This window comes from Scardinius erythrophthalmus (genome assembly GCF_964197995.2).
Source record: "Scardinius erythrophthalmus genome assembly, chromosome: 22".
Taxonomy (NCBI): domain Eukaryota; kingdom Metazoa; phylum Chordata; class Actinopteri; order Cypriniformes; family Leuciscidae; genus Scardinius; species Scardinius erythrophthalmus.
Genome location: NC_138242.1, coordinates 23,425,026 through 23,439,726, shown reverse-complemented (window position 1 = coordinate 23,439,726; position 14,701 = coordinate 23,425,026). Strand labels below are relative to the sequence as shown.

General features: G+C 35.1%; 2 protein-coding genes across 5 annotated transcripts in view; both read right to left on the bottom strand.

Annotated features, from left to right (window-relative positions):
* cip2a (cellular inhibitor of PP2A) overlaps nucleotides 1–3,209 on the bottom strand; it is a 44,289-nt gene extending 41,080 nt beyond the window's left edge. The window contains exons 1-4 of one of the 4 annotated variants that reach the window (XM_081352654.1): nucleotides 3,124–3,209; nucleotides 2,766–2,896; nucleotides 1,791–1,938; nucleotides 1,581–1,693 (exon numbers count right to left, since the gene is read on the bottom strand). In XM_081352654.1, coding sequence (XP_081208780.1) covers nucleotides 1,581–1,693; nucleotides 1,791–1,938; nucleotides 2,766–2,867 — 363 coding nt within the window. In that variant the 5' untranslated portion in view covers nucleotides 2,868–2,896; nucleotides 3,124–3,209. Of the gene's footprint in view, nucleotides 1–1,580; nucleotides 1,697–1,790; nucleotides 1,939–2,765; nucleotides 2,897–2,973 lie in introns of all 4 variants that reach the window. The other 3 variants (XM_081352655.1, XM_081352653.1, XM_081352656.1) reach the window with 3 other exon arrangements.
* Nucleotides 3,210–4,812: 1,603 nt separating this feature from the next.
* Nucleotides 4,813–14,097, bottom strand: LOC308682758 (SH2 domain-containing protein 1B). Its single transcript, XM_081352652.1, has 4 exons — nucleotides 13,726–14,097; nucleotides 7,945–8,008; nucleotides 7,607–7,787; nucleotides 4,813–7,245 (listed from the first exon to the last, which is right to left on the bottom strand). Exons 1-4 carry the CDS (start codon nucleotides 13,857–13,859, stop codon nucleotides 7,160–7,162), a joined length of 465 nt encoding a protein of 154 aa, XP_081208778.1. The 5' UTR covers nucleotides 13,860–14,097; the 3' UTR covers nucleotides 4,813–7,159.
* Between the last annotated feature and the right edge of the window lie 604 nt (nucleotides 14,098–14,701).

Genomic DNA, 14,701 nt, shown 5'->3' with positions numbered 1-14,701 from the left:
ATTCCAGATTTTCAATAGTTGTATCTCTGACAAATATTGTCATATCCTAACAAACAATACATCAATGGAAAGCTTATTTATTCAACTTTCATGATGTATAAATCTCAATTTCAAATTAAACTGACCCATGTGACTGGTTTTGTGGTCCAGGGTCACATTAGAATGATCATGTGACACTGAAGACTGGAAAATTTAGCCATAAGAGGAATAAATGAAAACTGCTATTTTAAATTATAATAACATTTATAACTAGGGGTGTAACGATTCGTTTTAACAACGATTCGATTCGTATCGCGATTCGTGGTTGTCGATATAATTCAAGGACAATATTGGTTCATTTAGAACGATACAATCCGAAACGATTCAGTGCTTTGAAATCGATTCAGTGACTTTTTAGCCAAAAATTCTTGTAAGGGAATCAGGTATCAATTAATTATGGATATAAACAAACAAGTAAACAACAATTAATGTCAAATGCATTCACATTTTATTTGAATAATAACGTAGGACTGCACGATTATGACAAAAATCATAATTGTCGATTATTCCCTTGAAATTGTAATTGTGATTATTAATTACGATTGAATGATGTTTTGAATAGTTTGGCCATGGGACCCACATTTCCCCATGGTCATCAAGCCGCAACCTACCTTTTTAGGAATTATATAGGCCTATTATAATACATTTGTTTACACAAACATTGTTGACACACAAGTTCTGTCCCCCTTGACTTAACATACAAAAGAAATTTTAAGAATATGACAAATACTGATAAACAGTAGGCACTGCGAGGTTAAGCTATTAAATAGGAGTCCCAAACTAGTTTTTGTTAATACAATCTTGGTATTAGCCACCACAGCCATATAAAAATATAAAAAATAACCAGTAAGTGGCATTTTGTTATGGAAACAAACAACAATTAGGCAACCATGGTGATACACAATACTTAGAAGAACCGGTAAAGAAACATGGAAACTGCTCCTGATAAATAGCAACACACATGACGTACCAATAACGTAATTTATTGGTATCTTACTTTTATTTCTTAACTTACTAATTTACAACGTTGCATGCTCGTATTTCTTTTGCGCTTTAGTGAAGTGATACAGCGCGGTGACGTGCTTAAATCCAATGCGTTATTTCCTAGTATCGATACAATCGATTCATTACCTTTTAAAACGATGTTAGATCGATATATGTCGTCCGGAAGGCCAACTTGCCGAGCACAGATCGATGTAGTTGGATCATAGGAATATAAATCGATACATCGATGTAGTTGATGAATGTTACACCCCTATTTATAACAACATATTTGTGATCAAATAGAATGCAGCCATGGTGAGCATAAGAGACTTCTTTTGAAAACATTTTTAAAAATCTGTCCCAAAACTTTGAAATGGTAGTGCAAGTCAGATTAAATATGAATAAAAAAACTGGTCTTGGCTTGTTGGTAACATGGACAATTAGGTAATCTTAAGTCAAGACCTCATGTCCATGTTACCAACAAACCGAGACCAGTATTGTGTTTTGAAGATTATATGAGATGCAGACTTCATCCAAAAAAACTGCAGGACTCTCACCTGCAGCACAAGAGGCTCTTCTGGTGTGGTTCTGTTGCAGTGGACTATGGCTGCCAGAGTGCCGGTGAAGTTGTAGCTGCTGTGAAGAGCCTCTTTGGCCTCGCCATCAGAAGCTGCTGGGCCATTAAAAAAGCACATGAATGGGTAAACAGTTGGGGATGTGTTTGTGACTATGTACTGACTGAATAACTATGTTAAAGAGTTTAGTACCAAACTGTGCCAGCAGGGATATAATGGTCCCTGTCAGTGTGTGATTGGTGTTGGGGTCTCCAGCTACTTCCATGAGTCCACTCAGACACTCACTGGGCAGCACCTGACCTGAGAACAGCACTCCACCACATTTCAGCCCACAAACTTCCTGCAAAATTAAAAAAGAAGTATATTAGATATTTTACATTAAAGTAAATTATATTTCAAATTAAACAGTTTTTGTCACTTCTGCCCACACTGAGTTAGATTGTTTGACGATTGAACATCTTCCTTTTCCAGTCATTTGTTATTACAGAAGAGACTGCATTCACACAGAACAAATGATAGAAAATCAAACTGTAAAAATTAAATAATATAAATGTGATTAAAATAAATACAAATAATATAATTTGGATTTAAGTAAATAAATATATAAAAAATGCATCTAAGAGTACAGTACTATAGCAACTATAAAATAAGATAAATAATACAATAAGTACATTAGAAGTACAAGAGAAATATTTTTAAAATATATATAATACATACATATTTATAATATTCTTTTTTTAAACAAGTCTTTATACATAAATATATAATTTCTTGTTAAATTTCAGGATGGGGGTCTCTTTCATGATAATATTTCAGAGCCTGTGGCACCTATAAGACTAAAAACACTTTTTAGAGCATAACTAGAAGAAAATTATATTGACTATATAATAAGTTATGTCCGTCCAAGCATTAAAGGTGAAGAATGACAGCCTCAGTCAACATTCACTCTCATTGTATGGATGGACATGATGAATGAAAATGAATGTTGACTGAGACTGTCATTCTCTAACAACTCCTTTTGCACTTCACAGTATTAACAAGTCATACGACTGTGGAACAAAGTGTGGGTCGGTGACAAAAAGATGACAGAATTGGATAGATCACACAAATAAAACGGATTGTTTTGAATTAACGTTGCAGCATAGAAAAATGTTCTCTCTCACTCACTTCAATGTGTTTCTGCAGCTGTGATGCATTTAAAGCGCTTTTGTTATTCCTGTACTGACGGATGGCCAACAGAAGAGACTTCAAACAGGTCGATACATCCATCTTTATCCACAAGGACGGTCAATGGCGGCCTTCAAAAAAAGAAAAAAATTCTAATAATTACCGTATCTATATTTTTTCTATGTTACGTTAGGTTTTGTAAACATACAGTGGCTATGCTAGTTGATAATAGACGATGTTACTGAGATTAAACAACGGATATATCTTAATCTCTCCCATACAACGCTTTCATCAAGCATTGAGATTTATTATATTTTAAAATGAGATTTTCTAGTATTTTATTTTAGGTAGTATTTACTCAAAAGTGTATAATAAGTTCACCACAGCACTGTCCGATGCTACAACAGCAACTTCCTCCCGCTAACACTTCGAATCGCAAGAAGAGTCCATTATACGAAAGGGTTAGGGGGGTTGCTAGTGAAATTTACAAATGTCTAAATATTTAGGTTTAAGATATAGGGTGAAACATTTCTCCAAGCAGCACAAAGATAAATTAATGAACTATTGGATGTTTTCTCTTAATTTTTATATTAATCTCTTTTTAAATGTTCTTAGGAAAGCTTAACGTACAACCCCCCAATCTAGAAAGAATGGTAAAGAGCCATAATTCTACGTCGCACTGACGTAACCACGTTCACTTACCCGTGTACGTCAGAAGCATTGGTTGCTGTTCTCTTCATTTTAGAACATATTTATATTTTACAGAGGTTGGACAATGAAATTCTAACACCTGATTTTAGACCACAATAATTTATTAGTATGATATAGGGCCTCCTTTTGCCGCCAATACACCATCAATTCGTCTTGGGAACAGGGCCGTGCACAGACCTTTTGAGGGGCATGTGCTGAAACTGAAAAAGGGCACCCCCCTCCCTTTTTTTTTATCAAAATTATTTAGTAAGCCTACATAAAAGGAAGAAATGGTCACGTCTTCATGACAAATTCAATAACACAAAATAATAGTCTCAAAAGCTTTAGATTTATTCACGATTAATAACAACCATAATAATAATATAGATAAACAGGGTTTTAAGGGCCTCTTAACCTAAATACAACAGCAACCTTCTGTTGCTCTTGTGTACTCCGTCTTTTTTAAATTGCATAGAAATATATGTCAAAAATACTTGACTCATACATAAACATGTTAACCAAATAATACAAATTAGCTTACAAAACCAAACAGAATAGCTAAAAAATTCTATTTTTTTTTATTGAACTTTATGCACTTTTTTATGAACTTTGCAGATATATATATATATATATATATATATATATATATATAGAGAGAGAGAGAGAGAGAGAGAGAGAGAGAGAGAGAGAGAGAGTTCAGATGCAAAAGCCTCTAAGTGCCATCTGAAAATTTCTTCTAGAATGATAATTTTTATCAAGCTCGTATATTTAAGTTCAGTAATTTCACTTAAATGACAATTAATAGCTAATTTTCATTGCCATTTAAGTGAAATTACTGAACTTAAATATATGAGCTTGATAAAAATGATCATTCTAGAAGAAATTTTCAGATGGCACTTAGAGGCTTTTGCATCTGAACTCTTCATATTCTCTTTTTTAGCTATTCTGTTTAGCTAATTTGTATTATTTGGTTACCATGATTATGTATGACATTGAGAAGAGGGGAAGGTAGAGCAATGAGTCAAGTATTTTTGACAAACTATTTTGAAATATAATTTGAGTAATTATGTCCAAATCAATTCCAGCTTATAAGAAACTATAGCCATACCTTTACTATATCCAACATGTATCCGCCTACCTGGCAAAAATTTGATACTGTGCTGTGGAGGACAAGGGATGTTGGTCTCTTGAAGGTCTCTTATTCACTAAAAATATTTCACAATATTACTGTTTTTGCTGTATTTTGGATCAAATAAATGAAGCCTTGGAATGAATTACATCATGAATTACATTCTGCATGATACAATATAAAGATTTCACAGTGATCTTCTGTAATTTTTTTTTTTTTTTTAGTTACTACTACAACATTACTGTAGTAAAACCATGTTTTACTACATTTTATACATGTGAGGATGAGCGGAGAGTATAGAATAATATAGATTAAAAATTAGCTAGATAGCGAATACATGCATATTAACAGCCTTGAATTAACCATAATTGAATATTATTACCATAACATGATTAGCCTAAATGTTAATAAATTAAGTGTATCAGCAATCATAAATCAAAGAAGAAATTTCTTAGAAATATGTTACCTAGGTGATGAGGATCGCTTTGTGTAAGTTCCAGTACGAAACAGCGCGGGGGCGCACCTGTTATGATTTTCCTATGTTAAAAACAAATTATATGTTGTTGTATTACTTATCAATATATAGTTTTTGACCAGCGAATGTGTGCAAATGTGCATTTTTTTTGTCCGTCATTAATACGGCGCAGGCGGTAGGCTATCACATTACATTTTCATCAACAGGTTACAAACTAGTTTGTTTTTCCTGTTGTAAAATACATTTGGCCAAAATCGCATTTTATAAAAGATGAAATACTACTGTATGCACAGGATATTTAAGTTATTTGCGTTAGGCTATGTATTGGGTATGACTAGATGGCAAATGCTAGCCTAGACCTCTCTCTCAGGCGACGTCCCACATGTCTCAGTCAGTGAGTCATCAAATAAATAAAATATGAGCCTTTATAGACATAGTGTTTAGTAGTACTTATTCAAACAGCAAGATATTTATTTACCCTTCGCAAAACTTCGTTCAGCTGCTGTCTACTGTGCGGCTGCTTGTGGAACTTCAGTTGATTCAGTGAATATAGAGGAGGCGGAGTTATCAGCTTACTGACAGCTTGAGGATCGAATAAGATTTACACAAGCTCGGTTTAAGAACTTTCATTGGCTAAATATTTGTAAAACAGACAGACAGACGTAAAGGATGACCAATAGCATTGATTTAAAAAAAAAAAAAAAAAACACCACCAAAAAAGGGCACTTCGGAGTGTGAGGGCAAAAGGGGCATGTGCTCTGCACAGGTTGAGCCCTACCTGTGCACGTGCCTGCTTGGGAATGACAAGTCCTTGGCAGTGGCAAGAGGGATTTTGAGCCATTCATCACCCAGAACAGTGGCCAGGTCACTGTGATGCTGGAGGTGGACATTTCTTTTCTTACATTTCTTACTTGCTCCTCCAAAATACCCCATTTTGGCTTAAAAATTATCCATGGCCCAAGATTTGCACTGTTAGCACCAATGAAACTGATATTTGACATTGGCATGAGTGACCAAAGGTTTGGCTATCTATAGCAATAGGATCTTCTACAGGAAACCGAGTCGAGCTGCACATTTAATATGCAGTGAGTTGGGCAGCTGTGGTTTTATGTATTTTTAATACATTCCGGGTTAGTACCTAGACATCCTTTTTTAGAAAGCTTGTTGCGTCGACAATTACTCCTGTTGGATGTTAAACCATTAATATAAATCCTCTATTATTATCCCCTATCTAATAAATCTAATTAATAACCTTTAGTAATCTGTTACCAGTTGCATAAACTACTTTCACTGGTCAAACCGTAAGTTAGTCATCAATTTATTTCTTTAATTTTGGTCGTGAACTTAAGTTAGTTACAAATACATAAAAATGTATTCAGTTAAAGTCTAAAAAAGTAAGAGTCTGGTTGGTCAGACTAGTTTTTAAGATGCAGTCTTAACATGGCTGGGCGTATGCAACTGGCCTCTGCTCTTTTTAAAGAAAATAAAAGCTTTGGTCATTTAGCCTATAAGAAATGAAGCACTTGGAGAAATATGGCAAACAAGTTGATTTTTTTAAACTGATTTATTAAAAGACACCAACCAAACTTAAATTCAGGCAGTGACATCAGTTCTGTCTTTGACCATATGGAACAATGCATAGGAAACTGTTCTTATATGGGCACATTTAAGTGGTAAAGTAAATGGAAAATATTTACATGTAAAAACCTCAAGACGGCACATTCATTAGGAACAAAATATTTACACTGCATACCTTATAGACTCTGTTTGACACAAATAGATTCTACAAATATAGAATTGCCACAGTGTTGTGAAATAAATAAACAGTATTTAGCACAATTTCTAGGTTTTGAAACACTGACCGTGTGAAATCCTCTGTGTATTAAATCCTTTATCATTAGAGCAAAACGTAACAAATATTAAGAAAACCCAACCAAACTTTAAACTCTAATTTAAAGAAAGAAAATGTATAATGACTACAAAATCCACAACATTACAGCATTGAAATACACATCCTCGATTTATGCGATCACATGCAATTGCCATATCTGAGGTAAAACAGCCCAGAAAGTTCTTGGAAACATTATGAGAACTGTACATCTATATCCTTCGTGTTGGCTGATTGGTTGACATTGTGACTAAATCATCTGGCAGAACAACAACATAGTCCCCTGAGCAATCAACATCTGAGAGAGAGAAAAGGTTCACAGTTAGTTAGGGTAAGGGAACAGTTTTAGTTCTAATTCAAAGATGATTCCTGCTAAAATATGTTATTGTAATTGTCTAATGATGTTTTGTCATTGTAATGACCAGTGTTGGAGAAAGCCACTTTTAAATGTAATGCAATAAAAGAAACTTGCGTTACTCATTTGAAAAAGTTATTTTGCTTTAAATTAAACAATAATGCATTACTTTACTAGTTACTTGAAAAAGTAATCTGATTACATAACTCATGTTACTTGTAATGCGTTACCGCCAACACTTGTAATGGCATTGGTAATTTCTCATGATTGTTAAATCTCTTATATTATAACAGTTGACACTTACTTTCATATTCGTTTTGCTCATCAGGCACTAGTGGTTCTGGACATTGCAAAGGCTGTTCTAGCAGTGTTTTTCTTTTCAGCGAACGGTATAAGTGTGTTGCAAGTCCTTGATTCTTTTGCTTGTAATGACGAATAAGATCCTTCATTGTCTTGAAGAACTTCTCCTCTACACCTGAGCTAGCCTGAAACATATAGTAATGACTTGTAAATTTAATTATTCACATATGTATTTGCTAAATCTGTTGTGCAATCAGTTTAGATCTGTACTGCAATCAGTTTAGATCTGTACTGTTATGCCGAAGTTATCCATCACAGAGATCATATTTTAGTGTGTCCTACCTGTAGAGTGTAGGATCCAGAGTGGGTCTGAAGGATCCTATAAGTATAGACCACTTTTTGTTTACTGTAAAAATACATAAATAAATAAAGTAAGTATTTAAAGTCACCATGAAATAAAAATGAAAAAAAAAAAAAAATTCTTTTATCCGTGAACATCATTATTATTTTTTTAATCTTTTAATCAAAATACCCGCCCCCCACCCCCGACATCACTTCTCTTCTCTTCTCTCGGGGTGTATTCCAGAAAGCACGGTTAACTTGCGGTCACATACAGAAATGATTCAACTCTCATTGTAAATCAGGTTTATTACCTAAATTTACTGACTTTTAGCTGTTTGCAATGAATAAATCAAACAAAAGTAATTGAAATAGCTCAATTGTGGTAGTGGTTTAGAGGTTGAATAATCTGTATTACAGTTGTATACCCTGAACCCTCGGTTGATTAACCCAAACCTTACTTACTTGCAGGATCCAAAACCGTGGTCTGGTGAAAGTTCAGTCAACACAGAGTATAAAACCGTGCATGGAAACGGATGCTAAGAAGAAGCGAGCCATTCTTTTTCTGCCTCTTTTGTTTAATGGTGACATTCTTGGTGCATATCACCACGCACCTACGGGGCAGTTGTCATTAAAATCATTAAAGGGATAGTTCACCCAAAAATTAAGTTTTCATTTTGTTCCAAGTTTTTCCAAACCTCTATGAGTTTCTTTCTTCTGTTGAACCAAAAATATGATATTTTTAAGAATGTTGGTAATCAGACAGTTGACGGTAGGAAGTACCGTAGTAGGAAAAAAATCAATGGGTGCCATCAACTGTTTGGTTAACAATTACATTCTTCAAAATATCTCCTTTTGTGTTCAACAGAAGAAAGAAACTCATACATGTTTGGAACAAATTGAGGGTGAGTAAGTAATGAAAATTTGGCAATGCATTTTGGGGTGAACTATCCCTTTAATCAGTTTTTTATCACTATGAACTAGAATTATATTGTTTGTTTGATGCTAATTGAACAAAAAAAAAACAGTCTGTGTTTTACCTATATACATACAACTATAAAATATAATATTGTGCGAAATCTGTCAAGCCCAGTGGAGCCTCATCATACGTATGCGCTGAACACCTCTGAAGTAAACTAACTAACCCTGTAACATAATCTGCACCGGAGCAGGTTATGTTCAGAGAATAAGGGCGCTTTCACACTAGCACTTTTGGTGCGCACCCGGGTTCGAATGACGTCAGAGTTCGGTTTGTTTGGATGATGTGAACGCTGTCTTCCGACCTCAGGTGCGCACCCGCGAACCGTACTCGAGTCAAAGGTGGTCTGGGGTACAGTTAATGTGAATTTGGGTACGGTTCGCTGCTGATATGAACGCAATCGAACCAATCCGCGGAAGTAAACCGCTATTGTTGACGTAATGTGTCTTCGGCGGACAGCCCGCTGTCTTTGAAACGTTTTCAGAATTTTTGCGGCAGACAGACGCAAGTGTGTTTCTGTATGTCTATGTTGAAAACAAAACCAAAGGTTAAAAAAAGAAGAAAAAATGTCAACCGAGCAAGTCTATGCATTTGGGCGCCTTTTCATTCGCGGTTACCAAGCAACACCATTACGCCAGCTGCAGCCTGATGACGCAAGTGTACCGCGGTTCGGATAGAAATAATATAATGTGAACACAGTCCATCGGGGGCGGGGGGAGGGGGGAGCAATCGAACTCGGGTTCGGAACAGGCAGTCGAACCAAGTGTGAAAGCGCCCTAAGTTGCAATGGCTACTTGTGTGCCCTGAAAGTTGAAAGGTTAGGATATGCTAGGGTGACCATACGTCCTGTTTAACCAGGACATGTCTGGCCAGGATTTCGAGATCGCCCAAAATGCCCGGGATTCGGCTTTTGCTTTCTACAGTCACCATTCATTATGTTTGCATTATTGCATTATTTGACACTGACACGTACGTGCCAGCTTTGCGGGTCATGCATTCTGCTTCACAAGGATCCCGACCAAGACGAAAACACAGGAATTTTCTTAGCAATGCTAAAACGCACATCAACCGATCACTTGTTTAGCGTTCATGTAAACACTACATTCAGATTCAGTCCTATTGAATCAAAAGGTGTGCATGTAAACAAAATGAATGGCGACGAGAAAGCAAAAGCCGAATCCCGGATATTTTGGGCGATCTCGAAAACCCGGCCGGACATGTCCTGGAATATGGTCACCCTAGGATATGCGCTTAACCTGCTTTCTGGAATACACCCCTGATAGCGCGTTTACTGGCGCTAGAACAACCGGTCACTCACATCACAGCAATAACAAACCATAATAATCCATTTAATTCCTGATCAAGTCCTGCCCTACATTTTTTCTTGTTCAAAAATCTGGTTCACTCGGATACACATCACAAAAGGGAAGAAAAGACAATTACAACATAAGTTTTATGCTGCCTAAATGTAAGAATTGTGTAAGAATTTATACTATGACCTTGACTGTATGAAAAAACACTGAAAATATTATTGGTTAGCTTTTTTAAGTTCTCCTTTTTACAGCTTTTTAGATGAAAAGACAACAGTTACAGTAACTGACATCTTTATTTCTTGCGTAGTTGTGTATATTCTTGACAGACACTTTCTTAGTACAGTTACCTTCAGGAAGTGTCATGCTCTGTTTGGGTTGGTAGAATCACTGACAAGTGTTTCCGTTCTATCTTCATTAAGTTATTTTAGTAGCTGTTAAAAATCTTATATATAGTGCATTCTGTACACTGCCATATATAAATGATCACTGAATCAATAAATAAGCAGACGACTAAGATGTTGCCAACATGTAAGGCTACTTTCCCATCACTAAAAATAACAGTAACACATTTAGATTATATCTGATTTCCATTACATTCTGATGTGTTATCAACATGTATTCACCATTCATAGACTACAGAGCAATTAGCCTATGCTTGGAGCTAATTTCAGTCTTATCATTTACTGTCACCTAAAACATTCAGAAGAACACACTGAAAAAAAAAAGAAACGGTAACCATTGGATTACTGTTAAGCAACTGATAATAGCGCAAGATGTGTTTTTTGAAGTGCAATAGAATGGAACGGAACGCAAGGGACTTCAGACACATTTTTCTAACTTGACAGCATATTAAATATGTGTCATTCATTGCATTTAATGTGACCCACCTAAACAAACAATTAAACAATAGTGCAAGCAGAATGCAGGAAAACACTCTTTGGGACCGACCAGGGACAAAGTTAGGTACTCTGGGGCCCCTGACTACATTATATTGCTCTGGGCCCCTTCATTTTTTACAGATAAAATTTAGACATTTAGAAGTCATTCCCAGTTTTAACATCACAAGATACAACCCCCTGAAAAGCCCCAAAATGTGCAGTACTAGTAGCCATGCACTTTAAGATTACCATTTCAAGTATTTGAGCAGTGTATATATTTTCCAGTGCAACGTCTCTGCTGTGAATAACTACCGCTTCCCTTTTACCGCTTATATCTAAAGAGTTTCTCATTTCCCCTTTCGAAATGTGCCTTTGTTGAATGCAACAAAGCTTAGCTGGGAAGTCGAGGAAAATTTGAGGAATAAATATCTAATTATATATTGTGTTTGTGTCTTTCCAGTTAGACAACTTCTCACAATGATATATATTTTTACTTCATTTATGAAACTGTATCTTATCTGTATCTTTATCTGCATCCTTTGAAATATCACTTATCGTATTTTGAGCACTTCTTGCGTTGTTGTTGTTTTAGCCTCTTCATTATGACTCGCTTAATTTAGTCCTAATTTGTAAGTCGCTTTGGATAAAAGCGTCTGCTAAATGACTAAATGTAAATGTAAATGAAACTAGCACTTAAAATGTTCTTAAAAATCTGGGTATAATTTTTATTAAGGGGGGTTAAAAAAATACTTTAAAAAAACATTTCATAAACTGTGAATATTCTAAACAGTATTGTAAATACCTTTAGAGGATATGAGAAACTGACATTTTGGTCTATCTTTGATCTGACATTTTGATCTGGTCTGGTCAAATTTTTGATATTTTGATATTCAGACCCACAAACATGGTACCCGTAATTTTAATTTTGGGTGCACGTTCCACAAAACATCAGTGTCAACATTTTGCAGGCATTCTCATTACCCTAAATGACAAAAAGCCACAAAATGAATCCTGTTAATAGTATTTCCTAAAAGTTTAATGTGTCAACTGGACCAATTTAAAAACAATACTGTGGTGAAAATACACTTCTAAGAAAGAATTACAAATACTTGTATACAGATTACACATTGATTCACTGCTTAATTATTCATACATAGCCTATTCTGGTTATAAGAGATATAGAACATATTTATAACAAAATATATTCCAATTTACAAAATATACTCCAATTTAACAAAATATTCCAATATATTCATATGTACCCTTAGTAGGGATGGGACGGTATGAAAATTTCATATCACGATAATAGTGACCAAAATTATCATGATTATCAATATTATCACGGTTTTGTTAAAACGAGATGTAAGTGTTCAAAAATAGCCTAACTGATGCTCACACTGAAAACATTTCAACAAGTTTTATATTTGAAAATAATGAAATCAGAGTTGATTTATTGTTTACTGAGTTTGATAATATTTTGTGATCATGTAAGATTTAAAACATTAATCTGCCTTCCGCCATTCCTTCTCGAATAAAACAACAACAACATTGCTCGCTGCGCTTGCGTCAGCTGGCTGGACAGGATTTACAGTGAGTTATTAAAATCGCGATAATCAAACACGGTTTTAATGATAATTCAATTTTAAACGATAATACTAACCGTCAGTAGGCCTACATTTTATCGTGGTTTATAGTGAAACCGGTAATCGTCCCATCCCTAAGTTTTGAAAGTAGGCCTAATAACATTTCCACTTTGAATTTAATTAGAGATAATCAGTTTAATATTAATAATACAACTTAACCATTTGCTTTGATTTTCAATTTACATTTATTTGTAAAGCGTTTTTCACAATCCACATCATTTCAAAGCAGCTTTATAGAAAACGCATACAAGTGATCTGTTATCAGAGGTAGGCCTAACTGTCTTATGTATTTATGTAAGTTATGTATTTCAGAAATGTAGCCTACATACAAAATCAATGTAATAATTTAATGCAGAAACAATGAGCTCACTGATTTTCTCCTTATTTTATAAAAAATATGTTTGAATTTATATTATCACTCACTTCGGGTAAAACCACACGTTTTTCAACTTCATCAGATATTAAAACTTTCAAAAAGGTAATATCAAAGTCAGCCTTCGCTCTAAAAGACTGCTTTCCATATTTGACCAACTATGAAAAAACTTTAGTAAGTGAAGTTTGTTGTTTTTCTTTGTTTAGTTGATTTTTTTTTTAAAAAAAATTAGCTAATCACGCGTATATTTTCTATTATATTAACTCTGTTCCAAAATTGGCGAATGTCTGAAGAAAATGTCTTGCATTTATATAATTTTTCATAATAGGTCTTAGTCAGCAACACTGACTACTACAAGCTACTACATTTGTGCAACATTATTAGCTGTCATTGCTGATGTGTCAAATTTGATGGTGGTGACAACTCAACTGATAAATCAGAAAATCAGCTTGAACCATCCTGCAGTCTCAATTCATTCATTCAAATAAATGCAAGACGTTATTTTTGTATCTGATGATGGTAGAGGGAAATGGAAAAATCAGGATATTACATCTAAGTTCAGTTCCTAAAAAAATAGTGAATAAGAAACAGTACTTACTATACACAGAGGCAGAGAGCTCCCTGAATGGTCTCACTGTCACGAATGAGGTAAGTTCCGTCCTTTCCTTTCTTCCCAAGCAGCTCCTCGCATCTCTGTTTGCTTATCGGACCATGATACGCTGGATGGTCCATGTTTCACATGGCACATATGAGGAGCGTGCTGCCAATTCAAGTCACTGCTGTTTGCTCAAAATACGTCTTCTTACGCAAGTCCACGGGCAGTTTAGTGAACCGAATCGAAAGGAAATTTCCTTGATGCCCACACTCAGAAATTATGAGACACTTTAAGGCTGAGCATCTTTCCGTCTTACGGTATAACCTAATGCAGACCCGAGCCAACTATTGTCACACCGGAAGTCGGTTTGCGCGCGCGTGCGTGTGTGAGAGAGAGCTAGTAGTGGTCAAAGCCAAGGAAGTGTCAAAAAGTAAGTCAAAAGTAACAAGTAAGATCACGACTGAAGCACTGTAAATTCCTCTTTTAATTTAACTTACATGAAATTGTCTTTATCTTATAGAGATAAGAGAATATTGTGTATTAAACATAGAATATACAGTGTAGGATATAGCTGCATATATACAGTAGTAGCCTATATGTATTTGGATGCATATTTAAAATGTTCACTTCAAAAATTTGCTTTAGGGGAGTTTTCAAACATCTCAACACCGGCCCAAATCCGAGCCACATCTGCATGTGGATTTTCAATCACATGATCATGTGACATAGCTTTTGTTTTCAATAGCAGTTTAAGCCTATATACATCCCCATATGTATTGTGCAGAACAGCAAATGTGAGTAAATTCTGTCATCTTTGCAGGACTGTAATATGAAGAGTGTGCAATGTAGAATATTTTTAGCAACAGTGTGAAAGTGAATAGCACGTAACAGGCACAATACTGGTATAAACATGAATATAAAACGGAGATAAAAATATACGTGGGTGGTTTAGGGGTTATAAACACCCACCAGTTTAAAA

Excerpts from the sequence above, each read along its gene's own strand:
- LOC308682758 (XM_081352652.1), bottom strand. The coding sequence starts at position 13,859 with ATGGACCATCCAGCGTATCATGGTCCGATAAGCAAACAGAGATGCGAG. Across the intron at positions 8,009-13,725 it reads GCTCTCTGCCTCTGTGTATA|TAAACAAAAAGTGGTCTATA; the intron begins GTAAGTACTGTT and ends GTATTTTTACAG. Across the intron at positions 7,788-7,944 it reads CTGGATCCTACACTCTACAG|GCTAGCTCAGGTGTAGAGGA; the intron begins GTAGGACACACT and ends TATATGTTTCAG.